We start from the raw sequence: 18,825 nt of genomic DNA, 5'->3' as shown, positions 1-18,825 counted from the left end.
CTCTCCGCATGAGTCACTTACACACAAAAACATGGGAAACAGGGTCCAGGTAGAAAAATATCTCAGTCACCCTTTAACGGAATTTCAAGAAAATGTTCTTTATCACAGTATTTTGTCACCCCAATATAGAATTCAATTTATGGTGATAAAAGCTTTTATTAGTACGATTCACCCTTATAGAGGCCTGTATTTCAGTTGTAATCAGCTGAGAAACAAACAAAAATAAGATTTTAGGGAAATCAAAATCAGTTGTGAATCAAAATCAGTCGAGCATCTTCAAATGTGAAACTTCATTACATTTGAAATGTGATGAAGGTCTTTACATGTTGAAACTGGTCAGCTGTCACTGATAGACATACCCTCTGTTAACATGAAATAGAACCCCCATATGCTGTCCCATACAACACAATATTTAAAACAACTCCATAATAATTGTTGGTTGTTTGTTATCTTGATTTCTCTTCCTCCTCAGTGTGATTCCATTCACTTGTAAGCGTATCCCTCCCCTCCATCCGTGGGTTTCTACAGCGGCTACATCGTTGCCTCTGTGTTTTGTATGAATGAAATCATCACACTCGTGTTACAGGACAAATTGGGCCCATCATATCGGCTGAACTTGGGAATCACGATTTTATGATCCAGCATTGCATTGCACCACGGCCTTGAATTGAAATAGATTGCAGTTGTAAACGGCTATCATTGCACTTTTATTTGCTTATTTACAGCGCTGTGTGCCCCCACTGTTTTCCACACACTCAGCTAGAGGCAGCATTAAGCAAAACCGAGGCTCAGCTGGGATTTAAATTAGATGGAACATTCACTCTACTTTTTACTTTTTGTTCCTTAAGTAGAAAAGAGATTCCCACTGAGTCTTATTTCTCATGATTTTGGGGTATCTGAACCTCATTTAATCTTATAGAGTAGAGTTTGTGGAGGCAGAAGATACAGAACAAAGAGAATGAAGGAAAAGCTTTGTTGTGCTTGACTTATTCTCCACATGGTGAGTCACGCACACTGACAAAACAGCCTATTTAGACAAGGACAAGGATTAGGAAATAGTCTTGCTGAGTCCATCGGGAGTCATGTGATGTAGAAAAGCCAACCCGGAGCCTTCGTCATCGTCGCTTATGTAGGAATGCAAACCATGGGGGGCTCGGCTTGAAAGGACTGAATGGAAACCTCTGCAGGCTGCACTACGCATTGGCTTGCAGATGGGCACTCTTAGAGTGGTGGTGCATAATGCACTGCTGATAGCAACCAAAGCTCTGGAGCCCAGACAATGGCATCCAAGACAACGCTAGTTGTCACATCATAAAACAGATAGATTTTTCAATTTAATGCCGGTTTCGAAGGCACGGAGAAATGACCTTGTCCTGCTGATAAGGGCATCAAATCAAATGAGGTTCCTCTGGGCTTTTTTTGAAAGTACATATACAAATACAAGGTATTTTGTCGTTTGATTCGGAGGACTGTCAGTTGTGAACCCTGCTTGCCTTAAAGTGAACCCTTACCTCAGAATTATTCCTAGTTCTTGTAAATGCACAGTTGTATGATACGGTATTATAGCCTACAGTAAGTGTTAGATTATGAAAGCAGAGGTTGTCATCAGTGTTACTTTTGGCAATATTAGTACAAAAGCTTTTGTTTCAAATCACTTTAATCCTTTTTGAAAGTTTCTGAACTGAGTGGCCGCTTAAATACTTATGACCCAGGGAGACCTGACAGAGAAGCAGGCAGGGATTCTCACTTCATAGACATCTTAGTAACCGCTCTGTTTAAAGTACCCAAGGCAAATGACAACAAATTACTCAGATACTGTGAACCTACACCTTATTTAATATGGAAACCAAGTGTCACAAGCACCACTTGACTCCACTATTGAAATACTGTCAAAAGTTTAAAAAAAAATAGCATGAATGCATTCTCAGTAAGTCTCAGTCCTGGGTGTATTCATTTATAGACAACCTTGGGATTCATTTGAATTGGTTCCATACTAGAGGGGCTGTTTTTCACATTAAAGGTAGCTGTGTCAAAGAGGAGATACTCAGCAGGAGTGAGAATCGCATGATGAAAGGTATGGTTTCAAGACATAGTAGACCTCATACCACTTCATTCTGCTCCAAATCCAATACCCCCAATGATGGTAATTAGGCAGTAGGCCGACACTGCTAAACCACCACTGAGCTGCTTCCAATTCAGCACAGTGCACACCACTTGAGGAAACATTAGCCTCAGCAGTTATGCAGTAGAGCAGAATTCATTACATTCACACATTGTCAGACATTCATTAATGTCAGTTGTTTTTTAGTACTTTGACAGGAATTTCAGAAGATATCTCATTGTTGATGTTTAAATCTCCCCAAAAAATAAAAAAATAAGTCCTTTTCATGCTGTTTTGGAAATTTGATCATTTTCCGATGCAGGACAACAATGGCACTGAAACAAAATGATATCCATGTCTGCAACTTTATAACTCTTTGATAGAGAAACTGTGGTGTTATAAATGGCTTGCAGTGATGTCCAACCTTAGATGTGAAAACATGTTCATAGAAAGGTTACTGTTGCTATTAAAATAACCAACAGCTGGGTTTGATGTGTGATGTGGGTATGATTACAGTACCCGAACAAACCCACAGAGTGGAACAAGAAGAGATGCAACATAATTTCACATAAATAATGTAAATGTAAATCAGCTTTTATTGTCACACAGCACAAAATGAAAATGTAGCCTCTGCATTTAACCAATCCTAGTATCCTAGGAGCAGTGGGCAGCTTCTGTACAGTGCCTGGGGAGCAGTTTGGGCATCTGCTGCCTTGCTCAAAGGCCCAGTCTCCTGTAGCCTAGGCCTAAGATGGCCGCAAGGCAGTTTCTTGAAGCCTGGGTCTAAGAATGGCCACAAGGCCCACTCTCCTGAAGTCTAGGTCTAAGAATGGCCACAAGGCCCACTCTCCTGAAGTCTAGGTCTAAGAATGGCCACAAGTCCCAGTCTCCTGAAGTCTAGGTCTAAGGATGGCCATTTACCCTATTGTTAGATCTGAAACTAACAGGTAAAGAAAAGCAAACAATGCCAGAGCTCCTTGTCCTCCTCTCTCCCTGTCTTCCACTACTTACTGACGAATTGGTCATTAATGTAATTAGTAACTCTGCACTCAAATGTGTCTCCTTTGAAAGAAGTCCTACAATTACATCCATTATACCATTGTATATACTATACCATATCAGCAGTTAGTGCTGCCAAAGGAAGGGGGGGGGGGGGGGGCTCTTCTGATACAGTAGGAGGTGAAGGAAGTCAGTAGAAAGAGGATACATAGTGAGGGTTCTTAGATGGATGACAGTGGGAGGAAGGGACAGGCGATGGGAGAGAGAGAGAGAAAGTAAGTCTCTGGAGAGAAAGAGGAAGATGGAGCTGTAGGGAGGAATGAAGAGAGAGAGAAAGGGACGCAGGATTTGAAGGGGGATAAAGGGGGTAGATAGAGAAAGAGTAGGACATTGTGATGTTTGGCCCGGTGGCTGAGGATCTCAAGGGACGAGCCTGTGGGCTTTCAGAGACAAACATTAATAATGAAACGCTAATTCCCTCTGTCCTCCTTTCTTTCTCTCCTCCTCACTGTCTCTCTGTATGTCATTTTCTCTCTGTGTCTCCATGGCTGCCTTTATTTCTTTAATCTTCTTTCCTTTACACAAATGTTTTTTTTCTCACCCACTTTCTGTCTTGCCTTGTACCAAAAACAAGCTCTTTATGCAGTTCCAGTTATTAACTTCTGCTATTCGGAATGATTACACAATATGTGTATGTGTGTGTTTGTGTGAAACCGTAAGAAACTGTGTCTAGTTTTGCTACAATTAAACTTTTTCTACTTCCCTTAGGTTACTTTTTAGTTCAGTGTTTCCTTTTCTCTATCAGCTGTACAAGCTCATATAGTCCGTAGGGGGTCGGTCACATAGTGGCTAGCAGGGAGAAAATTATTTTCTAATGGAACACCACCTGGATCCACAGTGGTTACACTGTCTCCTGGTGCTTTATTAGCTGTTCATTAAAGTTTAAATACTTAAACTGGCAACTGGACACCCCAAAAAAATGTATGTGCACTCATTTAGCTCAGTATGATTTTTTTACTGTGGTTTGCATTCTTTTACGTCATGTGAGTTTCTCTCCTCGCTCTCTCTTCTTTGTGTTTACCGAGGGTGGGGCTTCATACCAGACAGCATTCAAACACTCGTCAGTCCGCTAACTTGTTGCTCTCGCCACCGATAGAGTGCTGCAGAGGTTAACATCAGCCTGGTTCCCTAAACAAAAAAACAATTGGATTTTTCCATTGGATTTTGGGTTATTGCAGAAAACAAGCTCTGTGACAAAAACAAGTTTATTATAACTAGTTTTGTGTCATCCTGTTTTGTTTAGCAAGAAAATCTTGCTTTTCAGACTCTTGCATGACTGCAATCAGCAGAAGTAAAAAGCTTACCTTAGGCTATAAACAAACAAAAAACATTTTCTTCCAAACGAGGGAACCAGAAGTGAGGTTTAAGCTGAAAAAAACATGCATGCAGGTTGAAATTCAACCATTGTGTTCTGTTGGAAGATGTAGTTACTTAAACCAAGTAAGAGTAGAAGAGCTAGGAACGGAGTAGACTGCTAGCCACTAGGCTAATTCATGCAGTGTAAAAGGCCACTGTATGATTGCACATAGCACAAACCACCATGATCACATCACTTTCAGAGACTGCTCCCATCATCGTCAAGTAATTGGTACTTTTGCATGGTACTTATGGGCGATTTTGTTGACAGACATTCTTTTGAAAGTGGGTGAAAATGGGAGAAATTATATATTAAGTAAAAAGATACACGCTATTAATCAGATAATTAGTACCTTTAAAAGCCTAGAGGATGTAACTGCCCCAATAAACAGCTCTTTGTTCATTATTGGCACACAGTAACATTTGTGTGTGGCACAGCCATTTCAGTAAATAGAATTAAATGACATTTGTTTTCCCCAACAATTAAAGAAATTATATCAAATCCCAGAAAACCCTAGCCAACAAGTGTATGTTTCCAAATCCAGGAGTGAAGAGCTTGTGGAGGGTCTAGGGGAGTGAGGGAGGCGTGACAGCAGTCCTGAGTCTGTCAGCTGTTCATGCAGCATGTTGGATACGGATGCTGGCAGTGGAATTGCTGTAGTTTGGGTTAGTTTGGATTATACACAAGAAGCTGTTTCTCGCTGGCTAAAACATGGCAACTTTACTGATGACTAAGGAGAAAAACTGAATGCTCTGGACAATTGTAATTGTTTGAGATATGCTGCAGTTTGATTTTGGTTTGCAAGTCATTTAAAGTATGTAGAAGCATGTTTTATCATGACATTAGTATTAAATGTTGGGGATTGTAGCTGTATGTAGCCACCACCAGTGGTTGTTGCTGTAGTTGTGGTGGTTGCACTTTGTATAATTAATTCTGGAACTAACGGGGAGCCAGTGCACAGATGTGAGAACAGCTGTGATGTCATCCATCAATAATTGGGTAATAAATACCTTTGCTTTATTAAGGAGCAATAGTAAATATACTTAAATTAATTTGTTTCCTTGTCAGAAAAAAAGGCATTTAAATTGCTTGAACTGCATACAATAATATCACCTGTCAAAACGAAAGCCATTTAATCCATTTAAGTGCCACTCTGGTTGTCTGCAGGATTCCTTACTTCAGAACATTGTCACTGTGACTTGAATCAGAGTAATATGTCACAGGTCATTTTTATTTGCATTTAGCAGACACTTGACAAAGGAGGTCAATCAGAAAAGACAAACTGTAAGAGTCCTTTTAAGTCATATGTGATGTTTTTGAAGGCCCCATGTGGATTCTGCGTCATACATATTGTTTGTTTGCTTTGTTTTATTGATTTCAGCCTCAATGACGCACTAGTTTAAGACAATGAAAAGGCATTTGTTACTATGATATCACACATTCTTTGAGCTCAGATGAAGATGGCCTTCAAGAGCTTGTTGATTGCTGCTCTCTGTCCTTCCTCATTACTCTGCAACTTTTTTCTCTCACCTGTGCTTTCCAACTTTTTTCCCCCATCAACCTCCATCTTTTCTTTCGCCCTTTTCTTCCTTTTGATTTAGCACAGATGCAGGGTACTGTACTATTGTTATGACTAGGCACCAAACAAGCTTTTTTTTCAACCACAAATATTCAACCTTTAAATCAGTATCGAGTCGTGACAGCCCCCTGCAAAACACAGTGTTTGCTCATAAACTGTCTGCTCCTCCTTTTGTCTCAAAACTAAAATAATATTTTTAGGTTTAATGCTTTTCGGTTTGTGAATATGATAATTGTCAGCCCCATTGCTTATCAGGTGGGCGTTTGTGCTGTAAAATGAACGAATGTGAGAACGCCTAAATTTGGGGGTGCGTGAGCAGGTGCGACACCGTCCCTAGAACTAAAACAGAGTGATAGAGATCGATAGACAGACAGAACACATCACAGTTTCTTTGACAACTTGCTTCTTTTGTTTTTAAGCAGAACTTTCAGCCCTAACTCCATTACGCCCATTGTAGCAACCCACAGGAAGTGAAGAGACAGTCACTGAGAGAGAGATGCAAACCAGGGCATCAGCTGTTTCTACACCCTTCCCTTGCTGATTTTAAATTTAATTAAATTACATTTTTGTTGCATTCTGTGACTTTTTCTCTCCCCCTGACTCACAGGATATCCCCCGTCATCCTGGAACAAATGCCACGTCAAAAATAAGTGCTGATAACAAGTTTAGATTAGTGGAATGCAAGGAATTGAGTCACTGCAGCAGCAGAGGGTATAATATATTGTAGGTAGTACTAATAAAACACAGAGATATGAAAAATAAATAAAGGTAAATGATAATGTCTTTAACCTTACCAATTACATTTTCATATTTTGAAAAAAACAAAACAACATCAATGCCAATATATTTTGTTGGAGCAAAGACAGTTATTCAATACATGGAGACTGTTACTAGAAAAACAACATAAATGTACCATGTTTGATTTACATATTACTCATCATAAAAAAGGTGTGTGTAACCTTTAATGTGTGCAGCAATGTTTTCTATGAATACTAATACGATGTGACGATCACTGTGTCTCTTTGTGTTCCTCAGGTGGGGGGGAAGGACAATCCTGCTGTGGACCCCATAATCCACGGCCTGAAGGGAGTGGTCCATCATGGTGAGTGGCAGTCCGAGTGCCCAGTCACGCAATGACGTTGACTCATAACAGAGGCAGGATTCTTCTCAATGTATATACATTCCATCTTGCGTCATCACACATGCTTTGAGCCCCTTTAAGCCCATTGTTTAGTCTCTCAATTACTGTTTGGTGAAATATGGACTTAAGTACGTCATCAGTCCAAGATTCAGTTTGCTGTAATCGCTGGGACACACACAGTGATTCCGCCCAGACAGGCCAGTTTGCAGCAGTTGAACTGGAAAGCCTTGACTCTGCAGGTTTACCTCATTGACTGTACATCTGAGGAACTGCTGCTGTCAGCAAATCAGGTTCCTGTATTGTGAGGACTTCCGATTCATTCAGCCTAACTAATTCAATTAAATTTGCTGCTGCATTTATCTGCAAACTATCACTGTAGAAGGATATTCCTGTCGAGGGCCATGATATATTTGGAAACTGAACGTCCAGACGTGAGTGTGGACAGGCTTTACACACTGATGGGGCGTAGTATCTGAACTGTAAATTTGCTTTGCTAATTTTCTCACTGTACTCAGGAGGGGTTTGGAATTAGCACAGTAAATTAGTTCTGCTAACAAAGGCCTTATCACTTTGAGCTATGGACGTATTATGGGAGAATGTTCTCGTTTTTGTTCTTTTATTGACTGCAGCAAACTCCAAAGGCAAAGGGAGGTTACCTAAATGAAATAGGAAATTGTGGTAGAATAATTTCTGGTAAGAGTAAAACATTAACATTAACTTAAATTGAACAAAAATCTATCATCTATCAATTCAACTATGACTGACAAACATAGTTTGTTTTTCTGTACAATGAGGGATTACTACTGTGATTTAAGGAGCGCTCACTTTCTAATAAAGTGGTTTAGATTTTCTGGCTAAACTGTTGCAACTTCTTGACATACGATACTATGACATATTTAATGACACTTTAAATGGCATACTATACTATGACATATTTAATGACACTTTAAATGGCATACTATACTATGACATATTTAATGACACTTTAAATGGCATACTATACTATGACATATTTAATGACACTTTAAATGGCATACTATACTATGAAATATTTAATGACACTTTATATGGCATACTATACTATGACATATTTAATGACACTTTAAATGGCATACTATACTATGACATATTTAATGACACTTTAAATTGCATACTATACTATGACATATTTAATGACACTTTAAATGGCAAACTATACTATGACATATTTAATGACACTTTATATGGCATACTATACTTTTACTTTTTTTAACATGTTTCATGGCAAACTATACGATGACTATTTGGAAATTTTAATTTCTTTTACAACCTGTTTGATCACTTTGCTGGAACAAAGTCATCATGTTACAGATCTCATTTACTTTGCTGAGTATAATGCAAAGACTGATAATGATGTGGTGTTATCCAAGACAAATTATCTTTGCACACATGTAAACCAGTGAGTTAGAGAAGCTCCTGTAAACTAAAACATCACTAAAACATGTAATCACATCTTGTGTGAAAACGCTTAAAGCACTCTTGCACCCAAACATAGCTATGCACTTATTGTTAGTGTCAACAGTATGCAGTAGCTCATGTTTGTCAGAACAATAATATCATGAGATGAGTTAAGCTAACTTTGATCCAGTCACAGTGCGTCATTTAATCAGTTCAACAAAATACACTTTGTGTATATCAGAACTAAAAGTAAATAAGAGACATAGAGGCTGTAACATCTGACTTCAAATAACAGCTGCCATGAATGACAGTCAGAGCAGCTTCATATAGAACATGTATCTGCTCATCTGGACTGCTGACCATCATTACAGGATGCAAAGTGAATGCCAGGTTCACAACATCGGCCGTACTTTAGAGGAAGTTAATCTTTACAGTATAGGATACATGTGGAGAGAAATGTGTGGTCATTATTTTAATTGGCAAGGTCACTAAGAGGCCTTAACATGATGTACTCTGCACTGAATAGATGCACGGAAAACAACTTGTAAAACACAAGAAGGCAGGACCGTTGGTAAAAACATCTGATGTATTATAATCTATCATACTTTTACTGCAGGGTACTCTAGCTTTGATAGTACTCCTCATCAAAAAGTCTCAGCCTTTTGCATCATTTAGTGCCTCCCATAGAGTATAACCGCACAATAAATTAGGACTTCTGGGATGATTCAGTGTTTTTTTTATTTTTTATCCCTTCCATCATGTTTTGTTAGCACTGTATGCCCTCAGTCAAAAACAGTTGTCTCCAGCACGCAGCCCTGAAGTGCATCCCTGTCATGATCAAAACATTTGTCCTAAAGCAATGTTCTGTCTTGTCCCCCCCAAAGGCACCGCTCGCCTTGCAACAACAGAATGGCTTCACAGTGAATTTTAGAGTTTCAGCATACACAAATAAAACTTTGATAAAACCCCACCGCATGATACTTGCACTTTATCTCCTGCTCAGCTGTCTTGGAAAAACTACTCCGCCTCCATAATTTATCTAACACAAAGACCACTCAAGTTCAATCAAGGCCACGTTCCCCTCTCTCCCACAGGGAAGGTGTTGGTTAATTTGCTCTGTCTCCACCAGTGCTACTCTATGGAGCAGCGGGTGGTTAAATTTTTCACAGCGCTCTCTTCCCTTGTTGCCAGGCTTGTCTGGCGGACACGCACCGCAGGTCTGACTCCTCTGTCTTTGTACCACATGCCTTGTTGCATTTTACATGAAACCTTGCTGGAACAAATGCCCTCTGACTAGTTAGCCAGCGAGCGGCTCTGCGCCGTCCCTGTGAAATCAGCCCGGTAAAAAAGCTGATTTACATAGCGGACTCATGAAAGGCTTCGGCGGCAAAGAGAGGAGCCCATTGTCTACACAGGGTTTGTCGGGACTTTGGAGGCAGATGCAAAGACTGATAATGATCTGGTGGGATGAGGAGGAAGAGCACAGGGATAGCTCTCTCATGCTCTCATGCTTTTCATTTTAATGTTGGTTGCAGTGAATTCTGTATGTAATCTAGAAACGTCGTCATCACTATTGCAGTGATCATCATTATTGCTGTGAAATCGCTCAAACACGCATCAGTACATCTCTGAATAATCACAGGTTTTAGAAAAGAAAATTCCTAACACTGCTTTTGTACTAATCATTGACACCATAGAGGGAATGACTGGAAGTACCAGAACATGCAGCACATGACAGTATGCCTTTAAGCAATTTTTGCTTAACAGCATTAACAAATAAGGTACGTAATAAATGCTCAATGTGAAGAAACTGTAAATCCCAATATCAAAGCAGATTACTAATTACATGGCAGAATACAGTGGTTTGAGTCCATAACTCATTGCCTGAAGCGAGGGAGTTCCACGTATCTTGGGGTCTTACTCATGAGTGAGGCTGAAATGGAGCAGGAGGTAGACAGGCCAATCGGAGCATGCATTGTACTTGACCGTTGTGGTGAAGAGGGTGCTGAGCCGGAAGGTAAAGGTCAGTCCATCCCCGTTCCAACCCTCACTTATGCTCACAAGCTTTGTGTAGTGGAGATCAGGAATACAAGCTTCCTTGGTAGGGTGGCTTGGCTCAGCTTGAGAGATGAGGAGCTCAGACATTCGGAGCGAGTTTGGAATATAGACGCTGCTCCTTCGCATCGGAAGGGGTCAGCTGATCTGGGCCAGGTATCTGAAGAGGATTATTCCTGGATGCATGCCTTTAAGGGTTTTCCAGGCATGCCCAACATCTAAGAGGCATCAGGTTAGACCCAGAACAGGCTGGAGAGATCACGTATCTCGCCTGTCATAGTAAGGCTCCTGGTCCCCCAGGAAGAGCCAGAAATCATTGCTGGGGAGCATGCTGCCTTGCTGCCTTGAACAATATCAGTAGAATATAAAGGATGGATGGATTATGAGTGTTTTCTGATTTGGCCCATTAAATGCTTATTTGTTACTTTATGTTTAGGCACATACAACGACTTGCTTAGTGTAGTCTAACATGCGCTCTCTGGTTGAAAGTGTCAAGTCTGTTTCACTTCTTTCCACAGCCAGCATCACGCTTGTGCTCAACTGCTCCATGACCACACCCAGCAGTGATCCTTCTCCCCCAAACATCATTATGTCAAGTAAAATGTCACGTTTGGCCTGTAAATTTAGCAACTCGCTAGAACTTAAAAAAACAATAAACACATTGTTTTTTTAGCTAAGTGTGGGCCATCTTGCTTCCCTTCATCTATGTTGACAGTTGCACATGTGCAGTGGCAAAAATAGCGGGAAAAAAAAGCATAAGCGGACATTTTATTTATCCTGGGTATGGAAGTTTAGTTGGTTGGCATTGGAGGATTTGGGCAAATCTTAATTTACCTAAATAAAGGTTCCACATGACAATAACCGTAATCTCAGTTGCTATTTGATAACCGCTAATAAATAAAACAACTTGTATAGGGCAAGAAAAATAAATGACTCGGGGCAGGTAGATTTTTAGACCTACTTGCTCGACCGGGCAAGTTAAAAAAAACTTTTACTTTGAACCCTGTTTGTGTATTATCATTTACTTTTCTTCAATTACATGATCAATATCATTGACACCTTAGTTATCGCTTTCTATCACGGTCCTTATTATCCACAGCAAATCCTCAGCAAACTGCCCATCAGAATATTGTGATACAATGTTTTTTGTAGAGGCTAATAGAATGTCCAAATGTAAATGGGTAATTCTCTCTTATGAACATTACTATCTATACCAAGTTTCACTGGACTCTGGAAAGTATTTGTTGAGATGTATAGCAAAAGAAATGCCAGAGGAAGTAAAGTTAGTTGATCTTGTTCTTAAAGAAGAGGATGAAGATTCTGAGGAGGGCACATGAGATTTGTTCTGTGGAGCACTGATAGTTTTCTGATCTCATCCAAACTCTTCCACAGCAGGCCTTTCAAGAGTTATGCTCACATTGACATAATGCGCAGCACAGTTGGAGATGAGGCATGTTTAAGATTCCGTGCAGTGCACAAGAAAGCCTGAAGGTGTGCTGACCAAACCAAAACTTGTAAATAAATTATTTGAACTCTAAAAGCCTACCTGCTATTCCACAAAGGATGATCTTAAAATAAGTGCTGGAATAACTAACCACCATCATACCAAAACTGCTCAAGTACACACTAAAATCAAGATAGAGACTGTGAATAAAATCCTAAAAAAAATACGGAATGAAAAAGAAAGGAGGACAGATACATAGATGAGCCTGCCCTAAATTTCTTGAAATCCATTGAGGAGAGGATGAAAAAGAAGCTTAACATGCGAGCACTGTGCAGTGGAGACACATCAGATCTGATGTGAAAGAGAGCGCTTTGGGAATTAACCCACATCAGCAAAGAAATAGTAGACATACTGGTACAGTAGTAGAGACGGAGAGAAAATTTGAGAAACACAGAATTTCTCTTCGAATTCCTATAAAAGGGCCACTGGGTCGACACAGTTCCTCAAATCAGGGGAAACCACCGTATGCCTTGTACACCCTCTAAAAATTAATTGCCAATTCAAGGTCTCGGAGTGCCAAGTCAGTGGAGACTTTGTGCAGTCAGTGAGATAGTGAATTAATGGACTGGTAATATGTGCCGGTGAGGAGGAATTGCTTCAATACAGCACTGTGACACGAGAGCAGTGTGAGCACAGACGCTTGATAAACAGAGGAAATGACACAGGGCCGTCACTGAGGGAGGTGTAAATATACAGCTATATGCAGCTCATTAGCAATGGCAACATACCAAAAACCTTGCTCTCTGTCCATTTATGGACTGTACTCTACTGGACCCACTGGTCATACTGTACATATACTACAAAATAATAAAGTAAATCTAAGAACATAGTCCTCTGAAATCTAAAAGCATGCAGTGGTCAGATTTTATTTTGCTTGCTCATGTCCCTCTGTTCAGTCCACTTGACTGGATATCAGACACTTTACAGAATCACAGAAATGCTGTTTCCAACTAAGACACTTGATATCTGCGTTTTAATTCACTTCCTGTCACAGGTATAACCATTACAGGTCAATGACTCACCATAACCATTCAACAATAACGCCTAACCTCAACATTAGAGAACAATGTCTAACCTCAACCATTAGAGAACAACGCCTAACCTTAACCATTAGAGAACATTGTCTAACCTCAACCATTAGAGAACAACGTCTAACCTCAACCGTTAGAGAACAACGCCTAACCTCAACCATTAGAGAACACTGCCTAACCTCAACCATTAGAGAACAACGTATAACCTCAACCATTAGAGAACATTAGAGAACAACGTCTAACCTCAACCATTAGAGGACACTGCCTAACCTCAACCATTAGAGAACAACGTCTAACCTCAACCATTAGAGATCAACCATTAGAGAACAACTAACCTCAACCATTAGAGAACAAATTAGAGGACACTGCCTAACCTCAACCATTAGAGAACAACGTCTAACCTCAACCATTAGAGATCGTCTAACCTCAACCATTAGAGAACAATGTCTAACCTCAACCATTAGAGAACAATGCCTAACCTCATCCATTAGAGAACAACGTCTAACCTCAACCATTAGAGAACCACGTCTAACCTCAACCATTAGAGAACACTGCCTAACCTCATCCATTAGAGAACAACGTCTAACCTCAACCATTAGAGAACAATGCCTAACCTCATCCATTAGAGAACAACGTCTAACCTCAACCATTAGAGAAACTAACGTCAACCATTAGAGAACAACGTCTAACCTCAACCATTAGAGAACAACGTCTAACCTCAACCATTAGAGAACAACGCCTAACCTCAACCATTAGAGAATGTCTAACCTCAACCATTAGAAAACAATGCCTAACCTTAACCATTTAAAAGTCAATATCATTTCTGGATCTTCAAGGAGAGGTGTGACTTAAATTTAAGAACATTTATTAATATTAATAATAGTACTTATAATAATTAACATTACTTATAGTACTCGCCTGCAGACGGGACTTATTTTAATGATCTGTATTTGTCAACATTACCAATTTTAAGAAAATACCCTGGTGTCAATGTTTAATGACTGTTTATTGCATGATTTTAACAGTAATCATTTTAAATTATTATCTATATATCCACTTAACATAACGAATAGATTGATCTATAGACATATAAAGATATATGCATATAAATACACTTTTTTATTACATTTTTCTAACCCTTGTGTGTTTTAAGTTTGTTTAATACCTGAGCACTTATTTATGTTTTTATTGCACTTTTCTTTATACTAGAGCACTTATTTTTCCTTTCAACATTTATTTTGAAAGTTCCATGAATACTTTGTGTACATTTTTTAAATAATTCTCAGTGTATAATATACAAATATATATATATATATATATATATCATAAGTCTTTTCAACACAGCCTATTTTATTAATTTAAGATTAGGGAGATAAACCATAAAAATGTTCATAACTTTTATAAAAATAAAACTCCCGATGCCTGACTTGCTCCTGTTTCTATGCTCTTTTGACTTTTTGATTTGTTACATTTATATAGGGGTTTAAACCATCTACAATGGCTTAAATAAGGTCATTTAAAATGTGCTGTCACTGTGTGCCCCTGCCCATCATAGCATTCAATTGGAGTACTATGTTTTAACCCTAACTTTTGAGAACAAGGCCCAACATCACCTATTCAAGGTCAACGCTTAACCATCACTATTCAAGGTCAATGCCTTACCTTAACCACTAATTAATCAGCACACAAACAGGAAATTAAAACGATTTTTTTGGAGCATTGCTTAACAAACAACAATTTATCCATCTGCCCACTACTACTATGCTGGTACGGATTACACAATGGAGACGTGCCATAATTGTTGTTGTTTCTGTTTCCTCCTGCTTCCAATTTTACGGTCAGATAAGCTTATTGCTTCTCAGCTCCAGGTCCAAAGGTAAAACCAATATTAAGACTGTAATTTTTCATCTAACTCTCTGGAAAAAAAGTCATTAAGCATTTTTCCCAATGTCAAGTTCATCCTTGAAGTTACTCTTGTAGCCTACTAACAAAAAATAGAAATACACCAAAAAGTGTTTTATAGTGTATAAAAATGGATGCGATTAAAATGTTTGGGCTGGTGTTCTTGCAACACAGTATTATCAGGTGGCTCCTTGGATTACCAACAAGATATTAGCCCTAAAACACACACAGTTAGCAGCTCTACAGCATATACACTGTATCAGAATATATTTGTTCTTGCAATTTAACATTTCAGGAACACACATATTCAAGAAAAGACATTTCAAATGCCTAAATATATGAGCTATCCCTATCCATGAGATAACTAGTTTGTACATCAAAATGTTCTCATTTACCTGTTTCATTATGTAAGGAGGTAAAACAGGAAAAACACTTCTTTAGTCAAACTAATGCCATGGCCGGTGTGATAATGCTGAGAGAAATATCATTCATGACCATAAAGCACTCATATTAATTAAAACGCAATAAAATAAAATCACAACATAAGCTCCTAATAAATCCACACAATAAATCCCAGCTTTTCCCATATGTGGAAGATTGGATACAAAGTTACGAGCTCAGTGTTTTGCAGTAAAAATCCAAATATCTTTCAAAAAAACATAAAATACCACCTCATTTCATGCACAAATGTAGCAAACGAACTGCAGTACAGATAAATGAGTCCCTGGCTCGTTATTCTTTAAACAGCCCTCGAACACTTCAGGATTTAAAACTGAAATATCTCGGCATGAAAAAAAAAAACATCCCTGTCCCTGTATGACTTTTCCAAGACCCGCTTTCAGAGTTCAGAAATCAAGGGATAAGATAAGATAAGATAAGATAAAATAAGATAATCCTTTATTAGTCCCGCAGCGGGGAAATTTGCAGGATTACAGCAGCATAGGGTAAAGTGCACACAAGAGACATAGTAAAAGAAAGACAAGATAAAAATAAAATGAAATAAAAAACAAGTATTATAAATAAGCAGTAAAAAACAGTAAAATCCACAATAATTGAAATATTATATGTACAGACAGAAAAACTATTATAGCTATAATTGCACAGTGTATTTTATTGCACATGTGTCATGTGGTCTACTGGGAGCAGAGTTGGTTGTGCAGCCTGACAGCAGCTGGAAGGAAGAACCTGCGATACCTCTCCTTCACACACCGGGGGTGAAGCAGCCGGTGGCTGAAGGAGCTGTACAGAGCCGCCAGAGTGTCCTGCATGGGGTGGCTGTGGCGTAGTGGAGAGCGATCCTCCAATCAGAGGATCGGTGGTTCGATACCCGGCCTCGGCAGTCGATGTGTCCTTGGGCAAGACACTTAACCCCAAGTTGCTCCCGAAGGCTTGCCATCGGTGTGGACTGGATGTTGCATGAATGTTAGTTAGAGTCTGATGGTGGCACCTTGCATGGTAGCCTGTCATCAGTGTGTGAATGGGTGAATGATATGTAATATACTACTGATTGTAAGTCGCTTTGGATAAAAACGTCTGCTAAATGACTGTAATGTAATGTAATGTAATGTGAGAGGTGTTGTTCATCAGGGATGATAGCTTGGCCATCATCTTCCTGTCTCCCACCACTTCCACCGTATCCAGTGGACACCCCAGCACACTGCTGGCCTTCCTGACAAGTTTATTGAGTCTCTTCTTGTCAGCTGTCGAGATGCTGCTGCTCCAGCAGACCACTGCATAAAAGATGGCTGATGCCACCACAGAGTCGAAAAAGGTCCTCAGGAGTCTGCTCTGACCCTTTTTGTAAAGTGCATTTGCATGATTAGTCCAGTCCAGTTTATTGTTCAAGTGAACACCCAGGTACTTAAGATTTTACAATCTCAATGTCCTGTCCCTGGATGTTCACTGGTTCCAGAGGAGAGTGTTTACCCCGGCGGAAGTCCACCACCAGCTCTTTAGTTTTACCAGAGTTGATCTGGAGGCGGTTCCGCTGGCACCATCCTATGAAGTCCTGGTTCAGTTCTCTGTATTCCCTCTCATCGCCGATGAGGCCGACGATTGCAGAGTCGTTAAAAAGCAGTTAGAACTCTGCTGTATTTACACCCTTTCATCGTAGATGCTTAATGGTTGTGTGCTCATGGTAACCCAGAGGCAAACAAACACCTAACTCATCCTGACACCAGCACTTATTTTAGGCTGCTAACAGGGACTGTTTTATATGGAATATTAATCATTTTCAGCCATGCATGGAGGTGTAATGCCCTCCCAAAAAGGGTCAAATAGAAAATCTACATGTTTTTCATAATAATTTTAACACTATTTATATCTACTAAGTAAGGATGTGAACTAATTTGATTGCTGATCCTTTATGTAGAATGGAAATTGTAATTACTTTAATTATTTATTACATGATTACACATTATTATTATAGGGGCTCATGTTCTCTTCTTTTCTTAGGATGATGATTGATGATCATTGGTTCTGCAGGTATTGGGTCAGAAACAAAGTTTTTGAACCCATATATGAAAAGTCAGGATTAAACAATAAAAAATTGAAAATAAAATTCATCCTGAAGGGGTACTAGAATGTGTATAGCACATTTAACTGCTTCTGTTCAATAGTTGTCACTTCACTCTAATCCACAAATGATGGCGAACATTGAATGTCTGTATCAGATGTTATGCCATTTCATCAAGTAGATGAGTTATTTTCACTGGTTGACTATGTAAACTTTTAAAACCATGGGATCACCAATGTAAATAGGGTGCATCCTCTGGGGATTAATCATATCTAAAAGGCAAACTATCCAGTAGATGACGTATTTTAAACTGGGGGGACAGATACACAAACTATCTCCTGCATGAACAATAAATGCACTACATACAGTAACTACCCCCAACTACCACTTCGACCTCCACAACCCTTACTTCCTATATCTCTACCCAATGGGAACCCTACTTCCTGCATTGTCACTGAATATTAGCATTGGGCATAAACCCTGACCTGCAGAACATATGAACATAATTCCTGGGATAATGGGCTGTACAGTTTCATCTGAAACAGATCTGATTAAGACCTCACTATCATAAATCATATACCTCATGAGCGTTTGTGTAAAATGGGTCACTGATGTAGCATACACTGGTCATATCATACACTTTAAAGATGATCATAATTTAAAATATGTGGCTAACGCTGGTTTGAGTCTTTCAGTCTTTAGGTTAAGGCCCAGCCCTGTTATCTTGCTTCATCTCAAGCTGTCAAAGCAGGCCTGGGTTCAAGATTTAAAAATGGATTCAATAAACCTGTCGTAAAAAAAAAGTCATCATTATTCCAAACATGTTAAATGATGTTCATTTTCTGCAGGAAAAGCAAACCCTCAGGTTGGCTACTAACAGGCTGCATCTGTATTTGTCTTTGAAAACAATCTGCTCTTCTTCAGCTGTCTGCCAATGTTCTTTCCTTGTATAACAGGAGCTTAGGAAACATGCTGTAATCTTTAAACTGTCATGTCCTTAAGCTCCTTAAGGAAGAACACAACGTTATCAACAACATGTGCACAACATACGTCATTTTTCCATTGTGGCTATGACTTGCTCCACTCCAGATACTTACTTACAATACACTGATGTATGTAATGCACAGTATCCAGCTCGGCCTGC

The 18,825-nt window shown here is 39.3% G+C and overlaps 1 protein-coding gene across 1 annotated transcript in view; it reads left to right on the top strand.

Annotated features, from left to right (window-relative positions):
- ptprga (protein tyrosine phosphatase receptor type Ga) overlaps nt 1-18,825 on the top strand; it is a 428,569-nt gene that overhangs the window by 293,536 nt on the left and 116,208 nt on the right. The window contains exon 6 of the mRNA XM_054616971.1: nt 7,132-7,198. Within this exon, the coding sequence (XP_054472946.1) occupies nt 7,132-7,198 (67 nt within the window). The remainder of the gene's footprint in view (nt 1-7,131; nt 7,199-18,825) is intronic.

Source organism: Anoplopoma fimbria, chromosome 17 (assembly GCF_027596085.1).
Source record: "Anoplopoma fimbria isolate UVic2021 breed Golden Eagle Sablefish chromosome 17, Afim_UVic_2022, whole genome shotgun sequence".
In the NCBI taxonomy this organism is placed as follows: Eukaryota; Metazoa; Chordata; class Actinopteri; order Perciformes; family Anoplopomatidae; genus Anoplopoma; species Anoplopoma fimbria.
This window is presented reverse-complemented; position numbering and strand designations above follow the sequence as displayed.